At 40.3% G+C, this 22,744-nt stretch overlaps 1 protein-coding gene across 3 annotated transcripts; it reads right to left on the bottom strand.

Annotated features, from left to right (window-relative positions):
- Positions 1–2,574: 2,574 nt before the first annotated feature.
- ANP32E (acidic nuclear phosphoprotein 32 family member E) lies at positions 2,575–20,054 on the bottom strand. Of its 3 annotated transcripts, XM_059136676.1 has the most exons (8): positions 19,609–20,008; positions 17,697–17,881; positions 16,175–16,324; positions 15,447–15,569; positions 14,317–14,479; positions 12,390–12,568; positions 6,643–6,700; positions 2,575–5,128 (listed from the first exon to the last, which is right to left on the bottom strand). In XM_059136676.1, exons 3-8 carry the CDS (start codon positions 16,232–16,234, stop codon positions 5,058–5,060), a joined length of 654 nt encoding a protein of 217 aa, XP_058992659.1. In that variant the 5' UTR covers positions 16,235–16,324; positions 17,697–17,881; positions 19,609–20,008; the 3' UTR covers positions 2,575–5,057. The 3 variants fall into 3 exon arrangements, with proteins under 3 accessions (XP_058992659.1, XP_058992658.1, XP_058992660.1); XM_059136675.1 differs by lacking the exon at positions 17,697–17,881; XM_059136677.1 differs by lacking the exons at positions 2,575–5,128; positions 6,643–6,700; positions 14,317–14,479; positions 17,697–17,881 and having other exon boundaries at positions 12,407–12,568; positions 19,609–20,054.
- Between the last annotated feature and the right edge of the window lie 2,690 nt (positions 20,055–22,744).

Below are 22,744 nucleotides of genomic sequence, written 5' to 3'. Positions count from 1 at the left end.
TTTTCTCGCCAGCATTGCGTGCCTATTGATGGCCTGTGTCAGGACTGACCAGTAATGTGGATGTGTCCATTTGTCAAATGATGGCCTTAAGCAAAAATTTGAGTTATTTGTAAATATTCATACATTTGAATAAGTCATAGTTGCTTCTGGGGCGCCTGGGTGGCTCAGTGGGTTGAAGCCTCTGCCTTCGGCTCAGGTCATGATCTCAGGGTCCTGGGATTGAGCCCTGCATCGGGCTCTCTGCTCAGTGGGGAGCCTGCTTCCCTTTCTCTCTCTGCCTGCCTCTCTGCCTACGTGTGATCTCTCTCCCTCTGTGAAATAAGTAAATAAAATCTCTTTTTTTTTTTTTAAAGATTTTATTTATTTATTTGACAGAGAGAAATCACAAGTAGATGGAGAGGCAGGCAGAGAGAGAGAGGGAAGCAGGCTCTCTGCTCAGCAGGGAGCCTGATGCGGGACTCGATCCCAGGACCCTGAGATCATGACCCGAGCCGAAGGCAGCGGCTTAACCCACTGAGCCACCCAGGCGCCCTAAAATCTCTTTTTTAAAAAGTCATAGTTGCTTCTGATTCTTAGAATTGCTCTTATGGGGTAACCCTGCTTCAGGCTTATCACCTGAAACAGTGACTAGATTTGTATGAAATAAAACTATTTTACCAGTATATATGCTATTTTTAAAGATGCTCCTGGAGATCAACCCATTTTATAACTTCCATTTTGTGGTATAACCTATTCTCATCCATCAACAGACTAACACAAGTCACTACCTCGGGCCAAGTCACCCAAGCCGGGTTTTCAAATCTTAGACTGATTAGTACATGAAAGAGGAATGCAGTAGTAGAATGCTATTATTAAGTAACAGCTGTAGAAGATCATTGCATCCAATACTAGGAACTGAGGGGAAATTTTCAGCAACTGAGAGAATGTCACATGTTCCAAAGCCTCTCTTTAAAATACAGAAGGAATAAACACTACTTAAGTGTTTTGAATCACAGTCTCACAGAATTGCTTCATTATCTACCACCTCCAAAAACATTTAGTGTAGTTCTATCATTTTCTTTAACCAAGGGGAAAAAGGCTTTAAATCTTTTAAGACGTAAAACACACGCACACAAAAATACTAATTTTAATAAACAATTTCTATAGTTGAGATATACTTCAATATTTTCCATATCTCAAGGAGCAGAGTTCTGTAATTAAAATACCTTTTCAATATTAAACCATAGGCAATCATGAAAACATTACTTAACATATTTGTGCCTTGACTTTGTAAGATACATTCCAGAGTTGTCTATAAATGAAACATGATGAAGATTTTTTTTAATTTGACAGAGAGCACACAAACAGGGGGAACAGCAGAGGGAGAGGGAGAAGCAGACTCCCCATTGAGCAGGGAGCCCAACAAGGGGCCCGATCCCAGAACCATAGGATCATGACCTGAGTCCAAGGCAGACACCTAGCCAACTGAGCCACCCAGGCGCCCCAACAAATGAAACATGTTAAAAATCAGTTTTCCCTTGAAAAACAAAAGACAGCAGAAAAAGTGTTGGTTCAGGTTTCAATCAAGGTGAACACGCAAGAATTGTTTGTATTATATTATCTAAGGATTCTGAAGAAAAAACTCTGCAATATAAATGACTTTAGATTCATTCGTTAAAACTATTGGTATATGGGGGAGCGGGGGGGCTTAGTCGTTAAGTGTCTGCCTTCGGTTCAGGTCATGATCCCGGGGTTCTGGGATCAACCCCCATGTTGGGCTTCCTGCTCAGCAGGGGCCATGCTTCTCCCTCTCCCCTTCCCCCTGCTGTGTTCTCTCAAATAAGTAAATAAAATCTTAAAAAAAAAAACAAAAAAACTGTTTGTGTACAGCAGATTTATAATCACCATAGTTAACTGTAGATAAGTTACTTCAACTATAGTAACAAAGTTACTACTTCACACTAAACTACAGAAAGTACTGGCTCATTTGCCACAAAGTGAATGGAACTAGAGGGTATTACACTAAGTAAAGTAAGTCAGAGAAAGAATTATCATATGACCTCACTCATATGTGGAATTTAAGACCCAAAACAAGAGGATCATAGGGGAACAGAGGAAAAAATAAGATGAAACCAGAGAGGGATTCAAACCATAAGAAACTCTTAAATCATAGGAAATAAACTGAGGGTTGCTGGAGGGGAGTCGGGGGGGTTGGGGTAACGGGGTGATGAACATTAAGGAGGGCATGTGATGAAATGAGCACTGGGTATTATATATGACTGATGAATCACCGACCTCTACTTCTGAAACTAGTAATACATTATATGTTAGTTCACTGAATTTAAATTTTTTAAAATTTAAAAGTACTGGCTCAGTTTGCAACTCTGAAAGGAAAATTAAGGGAATCCAGAACTTTTTCTGCTTCTTGGACAAAAAAAATAAAATAAAATAAGGCAGATGATGGGTTAAATTATTATAATACCTCTTGACATCCAAGTGTTTGAGAACTTCCAAGCTGTTTGTTTTTAAAAAGACTTTCAAAAAGCCCCCAGTGGTGGTGTTCAAAAAGTGAATGTCATACACTGAAACTAATAATTAACAACAAATCTTCCATTTATTTGAAGCAATTCAATTTCAAAACTTTAAGTTACAGCAGTCACAGAAAAAAATAAAACCAGGGAACGGTCAGAAACAATAAAAGAATAATCAGGAGTGCTGCATTTTTTTTAACACTGTCATGGCTTTATTCAAAACACAGTTGCACAAAAGTATTAACTTCAAAGTTTTTAAAGGAGAGTTTTGAGGAAATTTAACACACTATATACATACTGTCATACAAAGAGCATTAAAATAGGACCAAAAACTTCTACAAAATATAAAACCCACCCTTACTTATTTGCATGAAAATACCACCCACAAAGCTAAGTAAGTCTTAAAAAGTTATCTGGAGGCTCTAAATGCTGTTTTCAAACCAAAGAACTCTAATTTTGATTGCACAATAAGATGATTGGTAAGAAAGTCATTATATAGATTTCATTCTAAAAATAAGTATTTTATAGTCTGGCATATACAATGCAATGAGAATTCTTAGGGACTAAAACAGTGCTTTTTAAGTGTTAAAAAAGGAGTAAAATGTTATAGCCTTTTGGAGATACCAGTCCCCCCACTAAACTTATTCCATGAGTTTTATTTCAGTCACTTGTACAACTTTCTTAGTTTACCCACAAATAACTTTGTAATTTTTACTTTAAAACCCCAAGTCATATATCTGAAACTAAAAAAGAATCTCTTCACTCCGTAATTTAAATGTGTCCCAGTATAGAAGAATAACTTCAATTAATTTGCTGATACTAACTTTAAAAAACTCAGATATTCAAAACAGCGGAAAAAAATTAAGCCAAGATTTGAAAAGCAATTGCCTTGAACACGGAGCCTCTGCAACAAAAAGGGGAATGTACTTGTCTACTTATATTATCATATTTAGTAACTGTAAAAAGAAACACACCCAGCCTAAATAGTTTTCTACTTTTAGTGGGTTTCCACTTGAAAACAAATCTTAATTTTAGCATTTAGTTTCAAATATTTTTCCAACTGTCCAGTGTATTCCAATTAAAAGTTACATCTGGTAATACCTTAAAACTGTAGGAAGAATAATTAAAGGTTCTACTCCGAAAAATTAGAAATACTTTACAAGTGTAGTATCTAAACCATTTGGGAAGCTAACCTCCCCCCAAATTTGACCTGAATGTCTCACTAATTATCAACAGGCAATTGTTCTAACTTTTGTGGAACAGCAATGCTACTTATGAAAGCTTGCTCTGCTTTTCTTTCTTCGCCCTCTTAATACAGTCTGTACATCTTGTCAACCAAGAGAGTTACAATAACCAGAATCTGTTGCATAAAACTGTATTGATAATAGTATTCATAGCTCAGAAAATACTCAATTTCTTTCATTTAACTTGTTTAATGAGACCATCTGAAAAGGTTGCTGAGGTATAAAAGACTAAATAAAGGTCTTCCCGGAGAGCCATAAGTTCCCCAACTTGTTTTGGAGATAGAGGGAGGGGAGTGAAACAAGAAATGAAAGTGATCATAAAGGAATTGCTGGGAGGAAGAAAAAGAATGCACACTTAAAAACAAAACGAGGGGCGCCTGGGTGGCTCAGTGGGTTAAAGCCTCTGCCTTCAGCTCAGGTCATGATCCCAGGGTCCTGGGATTGAGCCCCACGTCGGGCTCTCTGCTCTGCAGGGAGCCTGCTTCCTCCTCTCTCTCTGCCTGCCTCTCTGCCTACTTGTGATTTCTCTCTCTCTGTCAAATAAATAAAATCTTTAAAAAAAAAAAACGAAATTAACAACCACTGGCATGTCGTGATTTTCAGTGAGAAAAACAAAGGGCTCACCTGCATGTCTCTGAACTTAGTACAAGCATTTTTCCTTCAAAAATAAAATCTTATTAGTCACCTGGCTTAAAAGGTTTCAGAAGCCTCCACAAAAGCCTTGAACTATATTGTTGAACAGAACCTTTGCTATTTTGCTCCTACTTTCTAGGTTACTCATGTGACCAAAAAAGCACCCAAATACCCATACCCAAAAAAAATAAAAACAAGTCATTGCCTTCAAACTAAAGATCTCTGGGCCACCTCTAAAAATATAACCAACTTATCAGCCAAGAGACTATTTTCATTTCATATTCTAGCTGGCTGTGATTTCAGTTAACTTATAAATAATTTTATAACCTTATGAATGAAATGCACCAAACTACGCCTGTGTAAAAGTGATCATGTTTTAATTATGGACTAAAAATAACTAATACAGTGAGCCTGAATGAGAAAAATGAAGATTCTAAATAAATTTCACAATGGGGACAATGAAAATTTTTTCTCTACATATGATATGATCATTAACAAACTAGTAAATCTTATTTGGAATGATAAGGCAAAAATAGTAAAACCACACTTTTCCTATAAAAAGTTACAGGTTATCTTCCGTAGGGATCGCTATGGTACATGAAGAAACAAAGAAGATGGGATCACTCTATTGCACACCCAGGAACAATAGGGAAACTGGTCTTAGAATGATCTAGTCATCTTCTTCATCTCCATCATCTTCAGCATCTCGTTTCCTTTTTTCCCCTCGAAGACCTTCTTCTTCTGAAAGAAGAATGAAAGAAAAATTTACGATGTATTTTTTACAAATGAATATTTGTCAAATTACAGTTGTGAATCTATCTTATTGAAAACTTAATGGCATAAAAAATCATACGTCAAGTTTCCTCTCTGAATTTCTTTCAATTTTGGTGTACTGAACAGACTTAGAGACTTAGAAATCCATAAATAATGATAGCTTGCTGTGCACCCTTGTGGCCAAATCATGAAGTACCAACCAAGAACTAGGGGTCAGTCATTAAGAGTCATTAGCAATGGGGTGCCTGGGTGGCTCAGTGGGTTAAGCCTCTTCCTTTGGCTCAGGTCATGATCCCAGAGTCCTGGGATCAAGCCCCGAATTGGGCTCTCTGCTCAGTGGGGAGCCTGCTTCCTCCTCTCTCTCTGCCTCTGTGCCTACTTGTGATCTTTGTCTGTCAAATAAATAAATAAAATCTTTAAAAAAAAAAAGTCATTAGTAAACTTTTAAATTTATTTTGAAAGGGCTAGGTAAAGAGTACTAGAGAGCAAATCTCAAAAGAACATTATCTGGGAGTTCAACTGCTCTTCTCTTAGGGACAAGGCTTCATTCATCCTCTTCAAAATGAAAGACCTTAGAAAATAATAAATTAAGCTCAAGGTTATCTCATCTCTTCATACCAGCTTTGAAAATAAATGTTATAGGCTGGGTGGGTTTTTTTTAAATGAAATTATTGAATGCCTTGAGAAAATTACTTTTTTTTTTTTTAAAGATTATTTACTTATTTGACAGAGAGAGAACACAAGTAGTCAGAGCAGCAGGCACAGACAGAGGGAGAAGCAGGATCCCCACTGAGCAGAGAGCCCCATGCTGGGCTCAATCTCAGGACCCTGGGATCATGACCTGAGCCAAAGGCAGACGCTTAACCAACTGAGGTACCCAGGTGCCCCAGAAAATTACTCTTTTAAAAAGGTTTTATGGGGCACAGTGACTTAGCCAGACATCTGCCTTCAGCTCAGGTCATGATCTCAGGATCCCGAGATAGAGCTCCACATGGGATCCACGCTAGGCCTGAAGCCTAAGATTCTCTCTCTTAGGGCACCTGAGTGGCTCAGTTGTTAAGTGTCTGTCTTCAGGTCATGATCCCAGGGTCCTGGAATCGAGCCCTGCATCAGGCTCACTGTTCGGCAGGAAGCTTGCTTCTCCCTCTTCCACTCCCCCTGCTTGTGTTCCCTCTTTTGCTGTCTCTCTCTCTCTCTCTCTGACAAATAAATAAATAAAATCTTAAAAAAAACAAAAAACAAAAATTCCCTCTCTCCCTCTCCTTATATAACCCCCACTACCACTTGCATGCTCTCTCCTTTCTCTTAAAAAAAAAAAAAGAAGAAGAAGAAGGTTTTACACCTGTCAAGGCACTCTATGTTACCAAAAGCAAATCAGGGGCCAGTAATAATTTGAATTATTATAAGCACATTCTTTAAAGCATGTGAATAATAGCTCTAACTTTAATGTCAGGATTCCTTTTATGGCAAATGCAACTTACCCTCTTCTTCTTCTTCTTCTTCTCCTTCTTCAACATAGTCATCATCATCTTCTTCATCCTTGAAAACCAAACATTCAGTTTGAGAATAAAAAGCCTTGACATACTTTTCACCATTTGGTAGTAATACATTCCAACAAAAGCAAAAAAACTATGGTTATTCTGTGAATGTTCTAACAACCTCTGCCTAACATATGTCTTTTTTAAGAACGCAACTAAATCTAGCTTATGAAAATAAGTTACATTTTAGACCAGCACTGTTTAAAAGAATTTTCTGGAACAATGGAAATGTTCTGCATCTGTGCTGTCCACACGTGGCCACTGAGCATTTAACATGTGATCAGCACAAGGGCGCCTGGCTGGCTGAGTCAGTAGAGCATGCAACTCTTGATCTCAAGGTTGTGAGTTCGAACTCCACGGTGAGTGGAAAGATTACTTAAAAATAAAAAATCTTTAAATAATTATAAAATAAAATAAGGGCGCCTGGGTGGCTCAGTGGGTTAAGCCTCTGCCTTCGGCTCAGGTCATGATCTCAGGGTCCTGGGATCGAGTCCCACATCGGGCTCTCTGCTCAGCAGGGAGCCTGCTTCCCTCTCTCTCTCTCTGCCTGCCTCTCTGTCTACCTGTGATTTCTCTCTGTCAAATAAAGAATAAATAAAATCTTTAAAATAAAATAAAATAAAATGTGACCAGTACAAATGAGGAACTCAATTTTTCATTTTATTATATTTTAACTTAAGTAACCGAAATGTGCCCAGTGGCTATTGTAATGGACAGAGTTAACATGACAATTTCAAAGAAAGGTTTCCTATTTTATAGAGTGAGACAGAAGTTACCTGAATCCTAGCCCCAACATAGTTACATGCATTGAATAAGTCACTTAATGTCCCTGGACCTCATTTTTCCAATCAATAAAAGAAAGTGTTCATCTAGAAAGATCTATAAGTTTCTCCTATACCTAAAAATCTACACTTCAAAATAGCAATGTCAATAAAACCACAAAACTTGATCTACAACTTTTACGAAAAGAGCTATTCTGGATAGCTAAGATGTAAACACAGCCTTGAAACATCATAACAGGTTTTTTTGTTGTTGTTTTTGGTTTTTTACTTTAACCAATTGGGATAGAAATCTCTAAAGTGCCCTTCTACCATTTTATGCTAAACCTAACAAACCTTTTTCTTAAATAATCAGTCATAATCATTTGATCATGAACATAACACTAATTATTATTTCCTGATTCCCTCAGGGCCTATCAAAATTATGTAGGATGGTTTTCTCCTTTTAAAAACGACCCTGAGGGTGCCTGGGGGACTCAGTTGGTTGGGCGACTGCCTTCAGCGTGGGTCATGATCCCGGACTCCCGGGATCAAGTCCCACAATGGGCTCCCAGCTTCATGGGGAGTCTGCTTCTCCCTCTGACCCTCCCCCCTCTCATGCTCTCTCTCTCATTCTCTCAAATAAATAAAATCTTTAAAAAATAAATATAATTTATTATATTTATTATTTATTTATTTTATATTTTAAAAAATAATAAATAAAAATGACCCTGGCCTCTACTTTAAATTGTATCTTTTCCTAGTTTTCATGCCTTCTTTTTTTCAATTTCACTACTTCAATTTTAATCTGCTATGAATTCAGAAAATAGACTGTCAAGCTTATTAGAGAATTGAATATAAGAGAAAATAGGTTTAGAATAACAGCTTGAACACTCACCTACATAGAAAGAAAATGTCTTTTGTTGCTATAGTTTGGCTAATCAGAGATCTTTTACACTTACCACCATGTTCTAAATAGTTGAGTTCTACCATATGTTTGAAAAAAAAATAGAACCAATCAAGAGTCTCCCCTCCAACCCCACAAAAGTTTAATGCTCCTTAAAAATACTTTTAAGTGGCAAATGTCAAGAACTCCTGGGTAGTTAGGGGAAAACTTGGACAACTCATCCTTTCATAGTATCCACAGCCCCATTTGTGTCTAGAAATACTAAACCGAACCTGATATCCCAGCATGTAGGTAGAATCCCCTGAGAAACCTGACTGTAGGAAACTTGTATCAGAAAACAATCTTATAGAACCAATTCAAACACTGAAAAGCAGTCTGTACCAGAACACTATCAAGATACAAAGAGGAGAAGGAATAAATGGGGTAGTCAGTAGCATAAAAAGGAATCACAATAAAAATCGGAGCCTATAGCTTTAAACTAAAGCAGAAAAGAAAGGAAGAGAGGGTAGAGGAGAGGGGACAGGGAAGGTGGAGGGAGGGGAAGGAAAAGGAAAGAAAGAAAAAAGAGAGAGAGAAAGAAAGATAAGGGACACATTTTAAACATCTCAAATCTGTGGAGAATGATAAATGAGGATGTTTAAGTATTGGTGATTTTTTTAAAAAACACCTGAGATACTAATCACATTGATACTTTGACAATTTAGAAAGCCCCAAGTCTCAAAATCTAATTGCTTCTCCGGATTTTGTTTTAAACAAAATATGCTCAGATTCCTTGAGTCATGCTTTTAAGCCTTTCTTAAAATGGGAAGTACAGCTGACATACAGTATTATGTGAGTTTCAGGGGCACAACACGGTGATTCCACAAGGCTGCACCTTAAGCTTTTGCTCACAAGGACAGCTATCATTTAAGCCTTCAGTGTTTAGTGTCATCTGTTAGATGATATCCCTCAATAAAAACAGCTTTCACCAGAAGCCTGTTCAATAGAAACTATGCTTTTCCCTAACTAATGGGAAAGAACTGTTTGCTCATTGTACTCTGTATAGTCCAGAGGGATTACAATTCCCAATTCTTCTAAAGTCCCCATCCCCATTTTTAAAGAAATATACTACACAAATATAAAGCCCTTCTTTATACATATTAATTTCTGACCTCTGAAGAGTAACTGAAATAAAAATGATACTCAAAGCAAAAACAGCTACTCAATTCCCATTTCCATCTCCTTTTACTTTCTTTTTAAATCTCAACAGTCTCGGAAGCTTGTACTGACTTTCATCTTCTAGAAAATGTTTAAAACGTAACTAATTAAAAATACTAAAAACACCGTTAATATTCAAACCATTCATCATGTTTGAAAGCTTCTGGTGTGTGCTAGCCAGGTACTATACTGACCTGACGTTGTGGTTATCATCTCAGAGATTTTTTTTTTTTTTAAAGATTTATTTATTTATTTATTTATTTAAGATTTTATTTATTTATTTGACAGAGAGAGATCACACATAGGCAGAGAGGCAGGTAGAGAGAGAAAGGAGGAAGCGGGCTCTCTGACGCGGGGCAGAGAGCCCGACGCGGGGCTCGATCCCAGGACCGTGGGATCACGACCTGAGCTGAAGGCAGAGGCTTTAACCCTCTGAACCACCCAGGCGCCCCAGATTTATTTATTTATTTATTTGACAGACAGAGATCACAAGTAGGCAGAGAGGCAGGCAGTGAGAGAGGTGGAGGCAAGCTCCCTGCCGAGCACACAGCCCGATGCGGGGCTCAATCCCAGGACCTGGAATCATGACCTGAGCCGAAGGCAGAAGCTTTAACCCACTGAGCCACCCAGGCGCCCCAAGAATCTTTTTTATTTTTAAGATTTTATTTATTCACTTTTGCAACAGAAAGAGAGAGGGAGAGGGAGAGGGAAAGCATGGGCAGGGGGAGGGACAGAGGGAGAAGCAGATTCCCCACTGAGCAGGGAGCCCCACTGGGGACTCAGTCTGGGAGGAAGCCCCACCTGGAACTCAATCCCGGGACCCTGGGATCATGACCTGAGCCAAAGGCAGATGCTTAACCAACTGAACCTCCCAGGGACCCTGACTATGTCACTTTTAGTTAATGTTCCCCAAAATTCAATGGAATGATCAACACAAACATTTGCAGTTGCTTGAAAGTCATTTTTAAACTACTTAATACTATACAGACTTAATGAAGAATTCCTGACAAAGACAAAAGCCAAATAACATGAGTCTATTATTTTATTAAATAACTTAAAACTTAGACACCTGGGTGGCTAAGTCAGTTAAGCATCTGCCTTTGGCTCAGGTCATGATCCCAGGGTTCTGGGATCAAGTCCTGCATCTAGCTCCTTGCTCAGCAAGGAGCCACTTCTCCCTCTGCCTGCCACTTCCCCTACTTGTGTTCTCTCTGTCTATCTAACAAATTAACTCTTTTATAAACAAGCAAATAAACAAACAAACAGGGGCAAAATATTCATGCTGTATGCTGATGTGTAAACTGAACAGGCTGATTTTCTCTAGGAATGCTTAAATGCTTATTGTACAGCTGCTGACTCACTAAGGCCCCAAACAAGTTTAAGTTCTATTTTTCCACATTAGTTTCATATTTAAAATGGTATCAGAAAAAAATTATCATTGATCAGCGATATTATCTATCTAACCAATGTAAAAGTCATTAGGAGAACAAATAAGAATACTAATAACTTCTAGTCTAAATAAGACATATTATTTTTGATAATAAAAAACTTGAATTATGAAATTATTCATAAACTCAGTAATTTAAAAACATTAGGAGGGAACAGTAATTCCCAGGAGCTAAAGATCATTTGTTCAAGACAACTGACACTTCCTGTGAGCTTACTATGTCCCTGTCAGTGTACGAGATGCTGATATACAAAGACAGATGACCGCCCCCTTAAAGAGCTCACCATATAGGAGAAAGTGGCCAAATCAACAAGGTTTTACAAAAGTGCCTACAGGCAACAGAAGACTAACTGAGATTCAAAGGTAACAGAGGAAGGAGAGATTATCTATAAAAAGTTACACAAAGCTTCTATAAAAAGTTACAGAAAGCTTCTGACAACTCCAGAACTAAGTTTTTAAAGAGCTCACAAAGCATGATCTAAGTTTTTAAAGAGCTCACAAAGCACGCACAAAGCGTACTCTCTCTCTCTCTCTCTCTAGTATATATGTAAGTAAAATGTTACTAATGTGTACATAAAATCAGTGCACTTTCCTGGCTTCAACTATACTTATGTTTACCTTAGTAAAAAAGAAAACAAAGTTGATCAGAAAGCATGGGTAGAAAGTCATTTCAGATAAGAGCAAACAATGTATCTACAGACAGAAAGGCAAGAAGCAGCCTAGTATGACAATTAAATTTGGTATTGAGGGAGAAGAGGCTGGAGAAGGAAGCAGGGGCCAGATAATGACGGGCCTTGTACACCTGGGTGGCAACAGGGAAACATTAAAGTGTTTCAACATTAAAGTGATACCATCACATCTGCATTCAGGCTAGGCAGGCACAAACCGAAACATGCAAGAGCCACTTAAGTGGTGACACTGTATTCAGACAGGCCATTTGGAAAGCTACTACAAAACTGTAAGCAAGAAATCATCAGGGCAAAGAAAGTTTTCCCAAGTGCCTACAATGTGCCAGTGACTAGACACTTGACCTATATTATCTTGTTAAATCCTTCAAAGAAGCCTAATAGGTTGATACAATCTTTGTTTTACAAAGAAGGAAGCTGAGGGTCCGAAACTTTTGTAAAATGTTTCCACCACACTTCGAATTCTGGGCAGAATGGATTTGAAAGATATCTGGGCAGTAAAATCAATATGCGTTTAGGATTATCTGGATACGGTCTAAGCTGGGGGACAGTGGGAAAAATGACAGGCAAGACAGATACACTCAGACCCACACGTTAGGAACAACCTTCAGACTTCTACACAACTCACTATTTATAGTACTTGGCCCTATGCCTAAATAATTAATTTTCAGCACACATAAAAAGTTCCTATTCACCTGGATTTCTTCTTTCATTAAGTATGAGAGGCCCACTTCCTCTTCTCCCTCTCCCAGCTCTGAGCCTGCTTCATCTTCATCCTCTTCCTCTTCCTCTGCCTCCGCCTCCTCCTCTTCTTCATATTCTTCAGGTGGACCAGCTTCATCTTCCTCTTCCTCTTCATCATCTTCATCTCCATCTTTAAAAATATTTTAAAAGATGAGCAAGTGGCTGAGCAAGTTTTCTTGCAAGTATGTTGATCCTATCCACCCTTGCCCCAGTCACTTCAAATTCTTAAGCCTACGAGTAGGTAGAAAGTATCTCAGGGTGATTTTCTTTTTTTAAGATTTCCCTTTTAAGGGGGTGGGTGGGTGGCTCAGTTGGTTAAGCGTCCGACTCTTGATTTCAACTCAGGTCATGATCTCAGGGTCATGAGTCAGGCTCCATACTCAGTGGGAAGTCTCCTTGACTCTTTCCCTCTGCGCCTCTCCCTGCTTAGGCGCACATGCGTGCTCGCTCTCTCTAAAATAAATAAATAAATCTCTAAAAAAAAAAAGATTTCCCTTTTACAACATCCATATTCACTATTTGAGAAATATGGTTTCTATTTTTTTTTTTTAAAGATTTTATTTATTTATTTGACACAGAGAGAATGAGGGCAAGCAGGGGGTAGGGACAGAGGAAGAGTGAGAAACAGACTCCCCACTAAGCAGGGAGCCCGAGGATGTGAGGCTTGATCCCAGAACACTGGGATCATGACCTGAGCCAAAAGCAAACACTTAACCAACTGAGCTACCCAAGCACCCCAAGAAATACGGTTCCTATTTTTTTTTTTTACTTTTTTTTTTTTTCTAAGATTTTATTTATTTGAGAGAGAATGCAAGCAAGCTAGAGCATGAGCCGGGGAAGGGAGAGGGAGAAACAGACTTCCCTGCTGAGCAGAAAGCCCAATGTGGGACTCAATTCCAGGACTTTGGGATCATGACCTGAGCCGAAGGCAGATGTTTAACCCACTGAGCCATCCAGATGCCCCAAAATATGGTTTCTAAATACTGAAATATTTCCAACATACAGATTTTCATTGAAACATTACATGCACTAAAGTTTGTTTTACCTTGTGGACACTTCAAAACCACCTTCTCTATCATTCTGTCATTTTCTATCAGATTTCTTTTTACAGTAAAAAAATTTTCAACCAAGAGAAACAGTGTCCCATTACTAACAAGAGCCATTCCATCATTTGATCTGTTAGTCACCCATTTATCCAATAATATATATTCACCATCTAATTCTAGAACATTTCCATCACCCCCCCACACCCTCCGCACTTCGAAAAAACCTATAGTCATTAACAGTCACTCCCCATTCTCCTCTCACCCAACCCTGGCAACCACTACTCTACTTTCTGTTTCTATGAATTTGCCTATTCTGGACATTTCAGACAAATGGAGTCACACAAAATGTGGCCTTTTGTGTCTGGCTTCTTTTACTACACAGAATGTTTTCAATGTTACAGCATGTATCAGTAGTTCATTCATTCTTATGACTAAATATTTCATTGTGTGGCTATATTGCATTGTTTATCCATTAATTGACAGACCATTTGGGTTGTTTCTATTTCTTGACTGTTACGGATAACACTACAAAAAAGAACGATTCCTTTTTTTAAAAAAAAGATACTATTTAACAAGTTCCCACTTTTACCAGGTAGTGGTTAAACAAGTTTATATGGAATAAAATTTCACAGAGCTTGACAGTATAATAATCATTTAATTCCCCAAAGGTATCAGAAACCTGAAAGAAGAAATACAGGATTAGGGCTGTGGGTTTTCTAATTTTTCTTGTCTTACTAACATCTTTTTTTTTTTAAACACCTAAATATCCAAGCCCAATCGAAATGGCATCGCTAGGCTGGAGCCTATATTTACAAGCAGCAAGAATGATTACCTTCATCCTCCTCTTCTGAGTCTGGAGCTTCATTATCCTCCTGATCAAATCCATCTAAGTAGGTGATTTGCTGCAGCAGCTCAAAAATACTTTCTCTGTAATCTTCCAGATTTGTGATCTCACAGTTAAACAAGTCGAGACTTTTCAAATTTTTAAGATTTTGCTGGAAAAGTAAAAGGTTAAAACTTAAACATTTCAAGATTTTAAATACTATGTTCTTTTTTTTTGATTCATGAACCAGACAATATATATTTGAAATCGAAAGAATGACTTGGGGGTTTTTCAAATTTTATGATGAAGAGTTTTGGTATCAATTATCTCTCATTTTTAAAAGATTTATTTATTTGAGAGACAGAGAGAGGGAGGGAGCAAGTGAGCACAAGGGGGGGAAGAGAAAAGGGAGAAGAAAAGGCAGGGAAGCAGGATCCCCATTGAGCAGGGTAGGGAGGGGGCTCAATCAGATCTGCGACCTTGGAATCACACCTTAGCTTGAAGGCAGAAGCTCAACCAGCTGAGCCACCCTCGCAGCCCACCCCAACCCCCAATAGCAATTCTCTTAATGAGGCCCTGTATGTAAACTCCATAAGAATAGGAACTTTGTTATTTCACCACTGAATCTCTGGCACCTGGCTTAATGCCTTACTATAGAAGCCCTTTAATATATTTTGTTGACCAAGTAGGTACATAAATAGGCAACAACAATAATGTATTTAGCTTAAATCCAGTCAAGCTCATTGTCAACAATATCAACCTTCACCCAAGCTTTTTTAAATTGGAGCAACAATTTTTGTGAGTTTCACTTCATCTCATACCAGGAAAGAAAGGAGCAAATAAAATAACTAAAAAAAAAAAAAAAAAAATCAAGAAGGAAGGAAAAAGAATAGAACTTAATACTAGGAAGTTTAAAACCAGATATTCAACTCCTTAAGTTAATGATAAATAAATTTCTCTTAGATTTAAAAATTTATGTTTCACTTTAAGAGAAAACAGTAAAACATATAGATACATATAGATAAAAACCTGTAAGAAATTCAGAAGTTTCAAAGAGTGAAATATAAATCAGCAAAAAAACACAAGCAAATCTCAGCAGATCAGCCAAAAAATACCAAGTTCAGAAACTTTCCACTCACCAAAGCTTCTACTGTACTGAGATCTTTGATTTTGTTTCCACTCAGATTGAGGTAGGTAAGATTAGGACATTTCTCTGCCAGGACTTCCAAACCTCCAGAAATTATATTGTCACTAAGTTCCAACTATATATTCAACAAGGAGGAAAAACAAACAATGATGAAGGCTTAGAGCAAATCAGATTTTTTTAAGGTTTTTTTTTTTTTAATTTTTTAAATAATCTTTACACCCCATGTGGGACTCAACCCACAATCCTGAGATCAAGAGTTGCACGTTCTGAGTCAGCCAGGTGCACCCAGATTTTTAAAATATACCAATTTAAAGAAGAAAAACAACTGTCATTCTCTCTAGCTTCAAGCGACTGTCACAACTTATTAATTTCCAAATTCCTACCCATAATCACCAAATACTGTATTAGAACTCCTATATAATAAGCTTCTAACACAAGTTTGGTTCCAGATGTGTTACAGATAGATTTTATGTTTCAGAGAAAAACACTTGGTAGATATTAAACCCAAATTGATATCATAAAGCAATTTCATTATTAAACTTATTTTTAAAAGCTGTATTAGAGCTGATTCTAAAAATCCTACATAACCCATTCTCTTATCTCTAGAAATTCAGAACCTTCTAATTAAAAAGCAGAATGGTTGTTTCATTTGGCCAAAACCTAGACATACTAGCCCTTGGCATCAAAACTATGATGATTTTACACTTAATACCAACTTACCTTTCGAAGTTTATTTAAGCTGGGCAACCGGGCCAGTGAACTTAGTTCCACATTAGCCATACTCAGAAACTCTAGTTTTTTAAAAGTATCATTCAGACCTTCAATTTCCCCATTGACACAAAGGCAATTATCAAGGACTAACTCTGTCACCTGTAAGACAGAAAATCAATGATTCTTTACTTTGAGTCTGTTTAGCAAAAGACCTAGGTCAAGACACACTGGAAATGTGAATATTAAAACCATGAATCCCCCTCATACAGATCCTTTTCATTCTCTCCTCCCCCATTAAAAATTTAAATGCAATCTAAAGTCATCATTATAAGTTAAACTTTTAAATTTAAACTTAGACCAAGTAGTTCAATGCCTGCTCAAATGCCTGGCGCATAAAAAAATAAAACTTTGGGGATGCCTGGGTGGCTCAGTTAAGCCACTGCCTTTGGCTCAGGCCATGATCCCGGCATCCTGGGATTGAGTCTCACATCGGGCTTCTTGCTCCACAGAAGCAAGTGACTCTGCCTGCCACTCTGCCTGCTTCTGTGTGCGCTCTCTCTCTCTCTCTGACAAATAAATAAATAAAATCTTTTTTTTAATAAATAAATAAAACTTTGAAAAAGGTCCCATGTGAAACTTGCTTCTGCCCCTGATAAGAAGGATTCTGAGGGCATATATTTACGTAGTGAGGGGACACCCAGACTACTGGGAAAGGATTCAAGTGAGCTGCCCTAAAACAGCAGGGAGAAGAAAGGAAACTATTTTGTTCATATTAAAACCCCCTTATCTTTAGTTGATAAATGCCACCGTAACTCAAAAATACCTTGTTACCTTTCATGAAGAAATGTTAGAAAGCTCATTTTGAGAAAGCTGGCTTTCGGTGGTTACTTGTTCTTAATGGCAGGGCCAAACAATGTCACCCAGAACAATACATCCTTGACAAGATGTTATTTCTCCGTAACACCCTGGTAGCATTTTTGTGGACTTCTCCCCATTGCGGGGTGGACGGGGTAGTTAGGCTGCATCCCCTTATCACATCAGAGTTGTAGAACAAAGCCTCCTGTTTTGTTAGACTCAATCTAAGGGGAAGACAGGAGATCCTGGATCTCCACTCCCAGTGCAAAAATATGTTTGAGGAATTCTGAGGGCTAAAAACTAAACAAGGAATGCCACCTTCTTTATTTGAATATGACTTTGACATAATTATTTTAGAGACCAGAGTAGACATATAATCTCTGTTTAGAAGTAAGGAAGCCAAGGGGCGCCTGGGTGGCTCAGTGGGTTAAAACCTCTGCCTTCAGCTCAGGTCATGATCTCAGGGTCCTGGAATAGAGCTGAGATGGAGCTCTGTATCAGGCTGTCTGCTCAGCAGGGAGCCTGCTCCCCCCCACCTCTGCCTGCCTCTCTGACTACTTGTGATCTCTCTCTGTCAAATAAATAAATAAAATCTTAAAAAAAAAAGAGAGAGAGAGAGAGAGAAGAAAGGAAGCCAAAGCCCAAAGGGTAAGAATGACTTGCTAGGGTCACACACTTAGTATGACAGAGCTGTGCTTCCACTCTAAATTTTCTGATTCCTAGTCCAGGTGAATGGAGGAGAGAGGGCCAGCAGATTTGGTGTCAGAAAACCAGTTCTTCCACTTGAGTAAAGAACTTCACTGCTCTGGGACTCCGTTTGCTAATTTGGATTCTAGAATACAATCCATCTTACAAGTCTGTCTGAAAGAGAAAGGTAAATAACAAACACAAAAAGTGTTTTGTAAACGATAAAGAGCTATACAAATATAAGAGATAGTTATTACACCCTAAGGGAGGAAGGAGAGGCTGCAAAAAGTCAACGTCTGGCACCCCCCAAAATTGTAGAGGAAATTCCTATGGGTAGGTAAACAAAAGAGGGTGGGGGAACAAATCTACTTTTCCAACCCAAGACATACAAAAAAGCATTCTAAATCTGTGCTCCTGAGAGGAAGTTTTTAAAGTTTGATTTTGTTTTCCTGCAGCCCCCGAAGAGTAGGCCCTGGAAAACTCCCAGCTCCCTCTAGATGATAGTACCGACTCTTTCCTTCTCCTTGCCTTTTGCTAATTTCAGGGAAACCAGAGACTTAAAAAAGGAAAAGAAAAGAAAAGAAAAACGTATATAAAGACCTTAGGTTCCCACTCCGCGCACGTCGCCACAGCGCACCAAACAGACCTACTCATCTTCTGCCCTGGAGGGCACCGGCACCACCCTCACCCCTGTTGAAAACAACTACATCCCTAGAATCCACTTCTAGTGTTAATTTCAGAGGCCTCAATTAACAAGCCTCTTGACGCTCTCATCTGCGGTCTGAAGTGCCAGGTTCCTAGCTGGCCAGCTGCCGCGCTCTCGGGACTAGCCGCTCCGACCCACGGGAAACCCCACACCGGGCGGGGACTCCTCAAGAGAAAGAGGGGTCGCCTCCCCGCCGGCGTTCCCAGCGCCTCCGCCCCGGGCGGGGAGGACTGGGAAAAGCCGAGGAGGGTGACCTAGAAAAGGAGGCGGAAACGCCTCCCATCCGACCCCCGAAAAGTTGGCGGCGACCAGCTTCACGTGGCCCCTCCCAAACCCGTCTCTTTAACTAAGGGGACAGCAGCCAGAGAGCATCATTTCGTTTCGCCGAATCCATCTTTAAAGCACAAAACTACTACGACCCATTTGAGTTTTTTGAGACCTTCTCCAGGGATCAAATTCGGAGTTGCGGCCACTACGACAGGACACGCCGAATATCGTGACACCGCGGGGGGACGAAGAGGATTACGCCTCGCGTCCCCTCCTCACCTCCAGTCTCTGCGGCGACTCCCAAAACTTACTTGCGGCGGGGAACCGACCGCTGACCCAGATTTCGCCCCACAGCGGTCAGCGCACGCCGCTTCCCGGGGGGAGTGGGCGCCGCCAGCAGCAGGCGGTCCTCAGACCGCCGGGGACCCCATCCCGCGCCCGGCGCGACGTCAGACACCCGGGCCTCGAGGAGGGGGGCACCCCCCCCCCAAAAAAAAGAGAAAAAGAGTTGCAGCATTGCACAAAAGTTGGACTAACTTCTCAGGCGACGATGGCTGCGGCAGGGGCAAGTGGGACTGGGGGGTCGCGCCCACGCCGCCGGCCCCCGGGAGGAGGAGGGAACCAAGCGGCGGAGCGGACCCCAGCACCCCGCTATCCGTCCCCACCAGGCCTGGACTCCCGATTTGTAGAGAGTCTAAAGAGGCTAAGACCCCCAGGCACACACAAAAACGCCCCTAGAAACTTAAACCCTTCGCCATTTTAAGTAGAAGATTTTAATGATTTAACACTTAAAATTAAATATCCCCCAACCCTAACCCCAGGTGGGGAATAATTCATTACCCCTCCGCACACACATACCCGGACCCCCAGAAACCCGATCCTATGAATACAGGTCTGTGGGGAAGGGGAGGGGGCTGAGTCATCTCACCTCCTCCGGGGCTCTGTTCCTTAACTCCAGGTTAATCCTCTTCTTCATCTCCATGTCCTCCTCCTGCTCTTCTGCTACTACTCCCTTCCCTTACCTTTTCCTGCCTTTCGCACTACCCCAACCCTTAAATTTTAAAAGATCTGGAAATGAATGAAAAGAAAAGCAAATATAAACGCCCACCACCTCCAGATAGGTGTGGGGGAGAAAGAAGAGAATAGCAAATGGAGTCCAAGGAGTTGGGACTCTAACTCGGCTGCCCCCACCTCCTTGTCCACACACTCGCGCGCACTCACACGCACGCATACACACACAAGCACGCACACACACGCGCGCGCGCGCACCCCCCCACACACATGCGCACACACACACACACACACACACACACACACACCGCAGTTCCTTCCCCTTCAATGGCTGCTCTGAGACTGAGCCTCCATGACACGGCACCGCCAACCCCCTGGCCTACACTCCACCCACCTCCCGAATGTATTGGTTAATTCTTCAGCATCGCCCTGCTTCATTGGACTGCATAAGTGTCCATCAGTCGTCTGGGTGGACCTGAACCAGAAGCGCTGTATCTATTGGCTACAACCAAGCGCGCAGTTAACTCCGATAGGTTCGGGAGGGTGTTCGTCCTGGGGAAAGGATTTTGAATCCCAGTAGCCCCCCTTCTTTTCTTTGTGTGGTTGGCGCGCTTTCCCCGGGCGTACGGACGGTTTTGATACCTGCTGGATTTGTTTTTTTCGGTTTTGTTTTTAGTGTGAGATGGAGGAAGAAAGCAACCTTATTATGGGCCCAGGTTGCAGGACTGATCATTTTGCACACAAATACGCACTAGCTCTTGGCTGTTTTAAAGCCCCTTGCAGCCGAGGTGCACGTGAGCTTTCGTGGCACTGCCCGGCTGGGGATAGGCTTCTGGTGCAGAGCCAGACGCTGGATAAAGATAGTATTTTAACTTCCAACATGAAGGACTGAACGTTTTTGAAAACAGTTGGGTGAAGTATATAAGTTAGGCATCTTTAAAGAAAACTAGCCTGGAGGAATTGTTACTGAGGTAATTGTTGCTGTAATGAACACTAAGCAAGACCTTGGAGGAAAAACAGTGCTGGACTAGTTCGCATGGAAATGGTACTGCAATGCCGCTCCTTTCTCATTTCCCTTTGGTTGGTTTCCATGGATATCTCTAGGTTAAATGTGCTTTTATATTTTTTAAGTCTTTTTTATTTTTTCTTTAAGATTCTATTTATTTGACAGAGCGAGAGAGCACAAGCTGGGCGGACAGTGGGGAGATAGGAAGAAGCGTACTCCCCGCGGAGCAGGAGCGGGTTGTGGGGCTTGATGGGGGGTTCCATCCTAGGACCCTAGCATTACGACCCCAGCGGAAGGCAGACGCCCAACCATCTGAGCCACCTAGTCGCCCCTTAAATATGCTTTTAAAAGCCTATGAATGGGAGATATAAAAGAGCAGGATAAAAAATGACTTTTTTAAAATTTTGTTTTGAGAGTCTAACTTCTTAGTTCTTTTTTTTTTTTTTAATTTTTTTTTTTCAGCGTAACAGTATTCACTGTTTTTGCACCACACCCAGAGCTCCATGCAATCCGTGCCCTCTCCAATACCCACCACCTGGTTCCCCCAACTTCCCAACGCCCCCGCCCCTTCAAGACCCTCAGATTATTTTTCAGAGTCCATAGGCTCTCATGGTTCACCTCCCCTTCCAATTTCCCTCAACTCCCTTCTCTCCATCTCCCCTTGTCTGCCATGCTATTTGTTAATGCTCCACAAATATGCGAAACCATATGATAATTGACTCTCTCTGCTTGACTTATTTCACTCAGCATAATCTCTTAGTTCTTGCTTAAATTTGCTCTTTTCATTCCCTTAATCCATTTTCAAGATAAATGCCCAAAGAAATTCCAAATGATTTGGGGAGAAAGTGGGTGCGTTAGTCCAACCCCTCTCAGAGCAGGATGCTTGCTTGCAGTTTTCATTTGTATGGCGTTTTCATTTTCTCTGGTTAGAGACCGTAGCCTTTCAAAGAGACTCCTCACCACTTTGCCACCACCCCTCCTCCTCCCACACAGAGACACCCAACTCCTCAATTAGGCTTACATTTAAAATGTAGATATTTGGTAGTTAGCATGTTAAATACTTTAGGAAAACAAAATAGTGATTGTCTCTCCTGGATAAGTGTTTCCTTTAAATTCTTGAAAAGGAAATTTTGTGAAGATGAAAACAGGGAGAGGGAGAGCTTTTGGTATAAAATGACATCTTTACAGGGCAATTTGGTGTCAGTTAAGTTTATTTGTTTTCACACGGACTAAAGGAAGCCAGATAATAGGAAAACAAGGAAAAGGGATTGAGGAAGAGTTTTAAAAGGGAGAGGGGGGCAAAAGAGATAAAAAAAACAACCCTGAAAGTGTATTTTAGTACCAGCTTGAGAAGAAGTAGTGTGGTCTCATACCACTAGCCACTGGAACTCTGGAATGGAATCCCAAAGAGAGTTCTGAGTTAGGAGTCATAGACATATGAGTGATAGTTGGCCCTATGAGAAAAAAAAATAAGATGCCCATAGAGAATATATTTAGTAAGAAGGCTATCAGTTAAAGGGGAGCAAAACATGATTGAGGGGAAAGAGGAGAGAGGGATTGTCTACCAAAGTAATGGAAGAAACTGAGAAACAGGTAGAAAAGAATGAAGTGAATTTGGGGTTGGATGTGGGAGACTGTATGAAGCCAAAGAGTTTCAAGAAAGACATGATTATTGAGGTTAAATGGTAGGACTTTTATATCAGAATACATTAGACAGAATGGGAGAGTATGTTGGAAATAATGAATGTGAAGATAGGCCATGAATTCATCGCAAAGTACACTGTAGCAAGCATAGACAGGGGTCCACCAAAGTGAGCCTCCCCCCCCCATACCGATGGACCCCACCCTCATGTCATCTCTCAATGCCTCACCTCAATACCTTGTAACCCACCTCTTTCTAGTCTTTTTTTTTTTTTTTTTTTTTTTTAAGATTTTAGGGAGGGAGAGTATGAGAGGAGGTAGGGTAAGAGGGAGAAACAGACTCTCCGCGGAGCCAGGGAGCCAGATGTGGGCCTCCATGCGGGGCTCAATCCAGCGACTTCAGGAT

This window comes from Mustela lutreola, chromosome 10, assembly GCF_030435805.1.
Source record: "Mustela lutreola isolate mMusLut2 chromosome 10, mMusLut2.pri, whole genome shotgun sequence".
Lineage (NCBI taxonomy): Eukaryota > Metazoa > Chordata > Mammalia > Carnivora > Mustelidae > Mustela > Mustela lutreola.
This window is presented reverse-complemented; position numbering and strand designations above follow the sequence as displayed.

Coding starts and splice junctions, on each gene's coding strand:
- ANP32E (XM_059136675.1), bottom strand. CDS start 19,662: ATGGAGATGAAGAAGAGGATTAACCTGGAGTTAAGGAACAGAGCCCCG. Junction 16,325..19,608: donor GGAACAGAGCCCCGGAGGAG/GTGAGATGACTC, acceptor TCTGTCTTACAG/GTGACAGAGTTAGTCCTTGA. Junction 5,129..6,642: donor AGAAGAAGAAGAAGAAGAGG/GTAAGTTGCATT, acceptor TTCTTCTTTCAG/AAGAAGAAGGTCTTCGAGGG.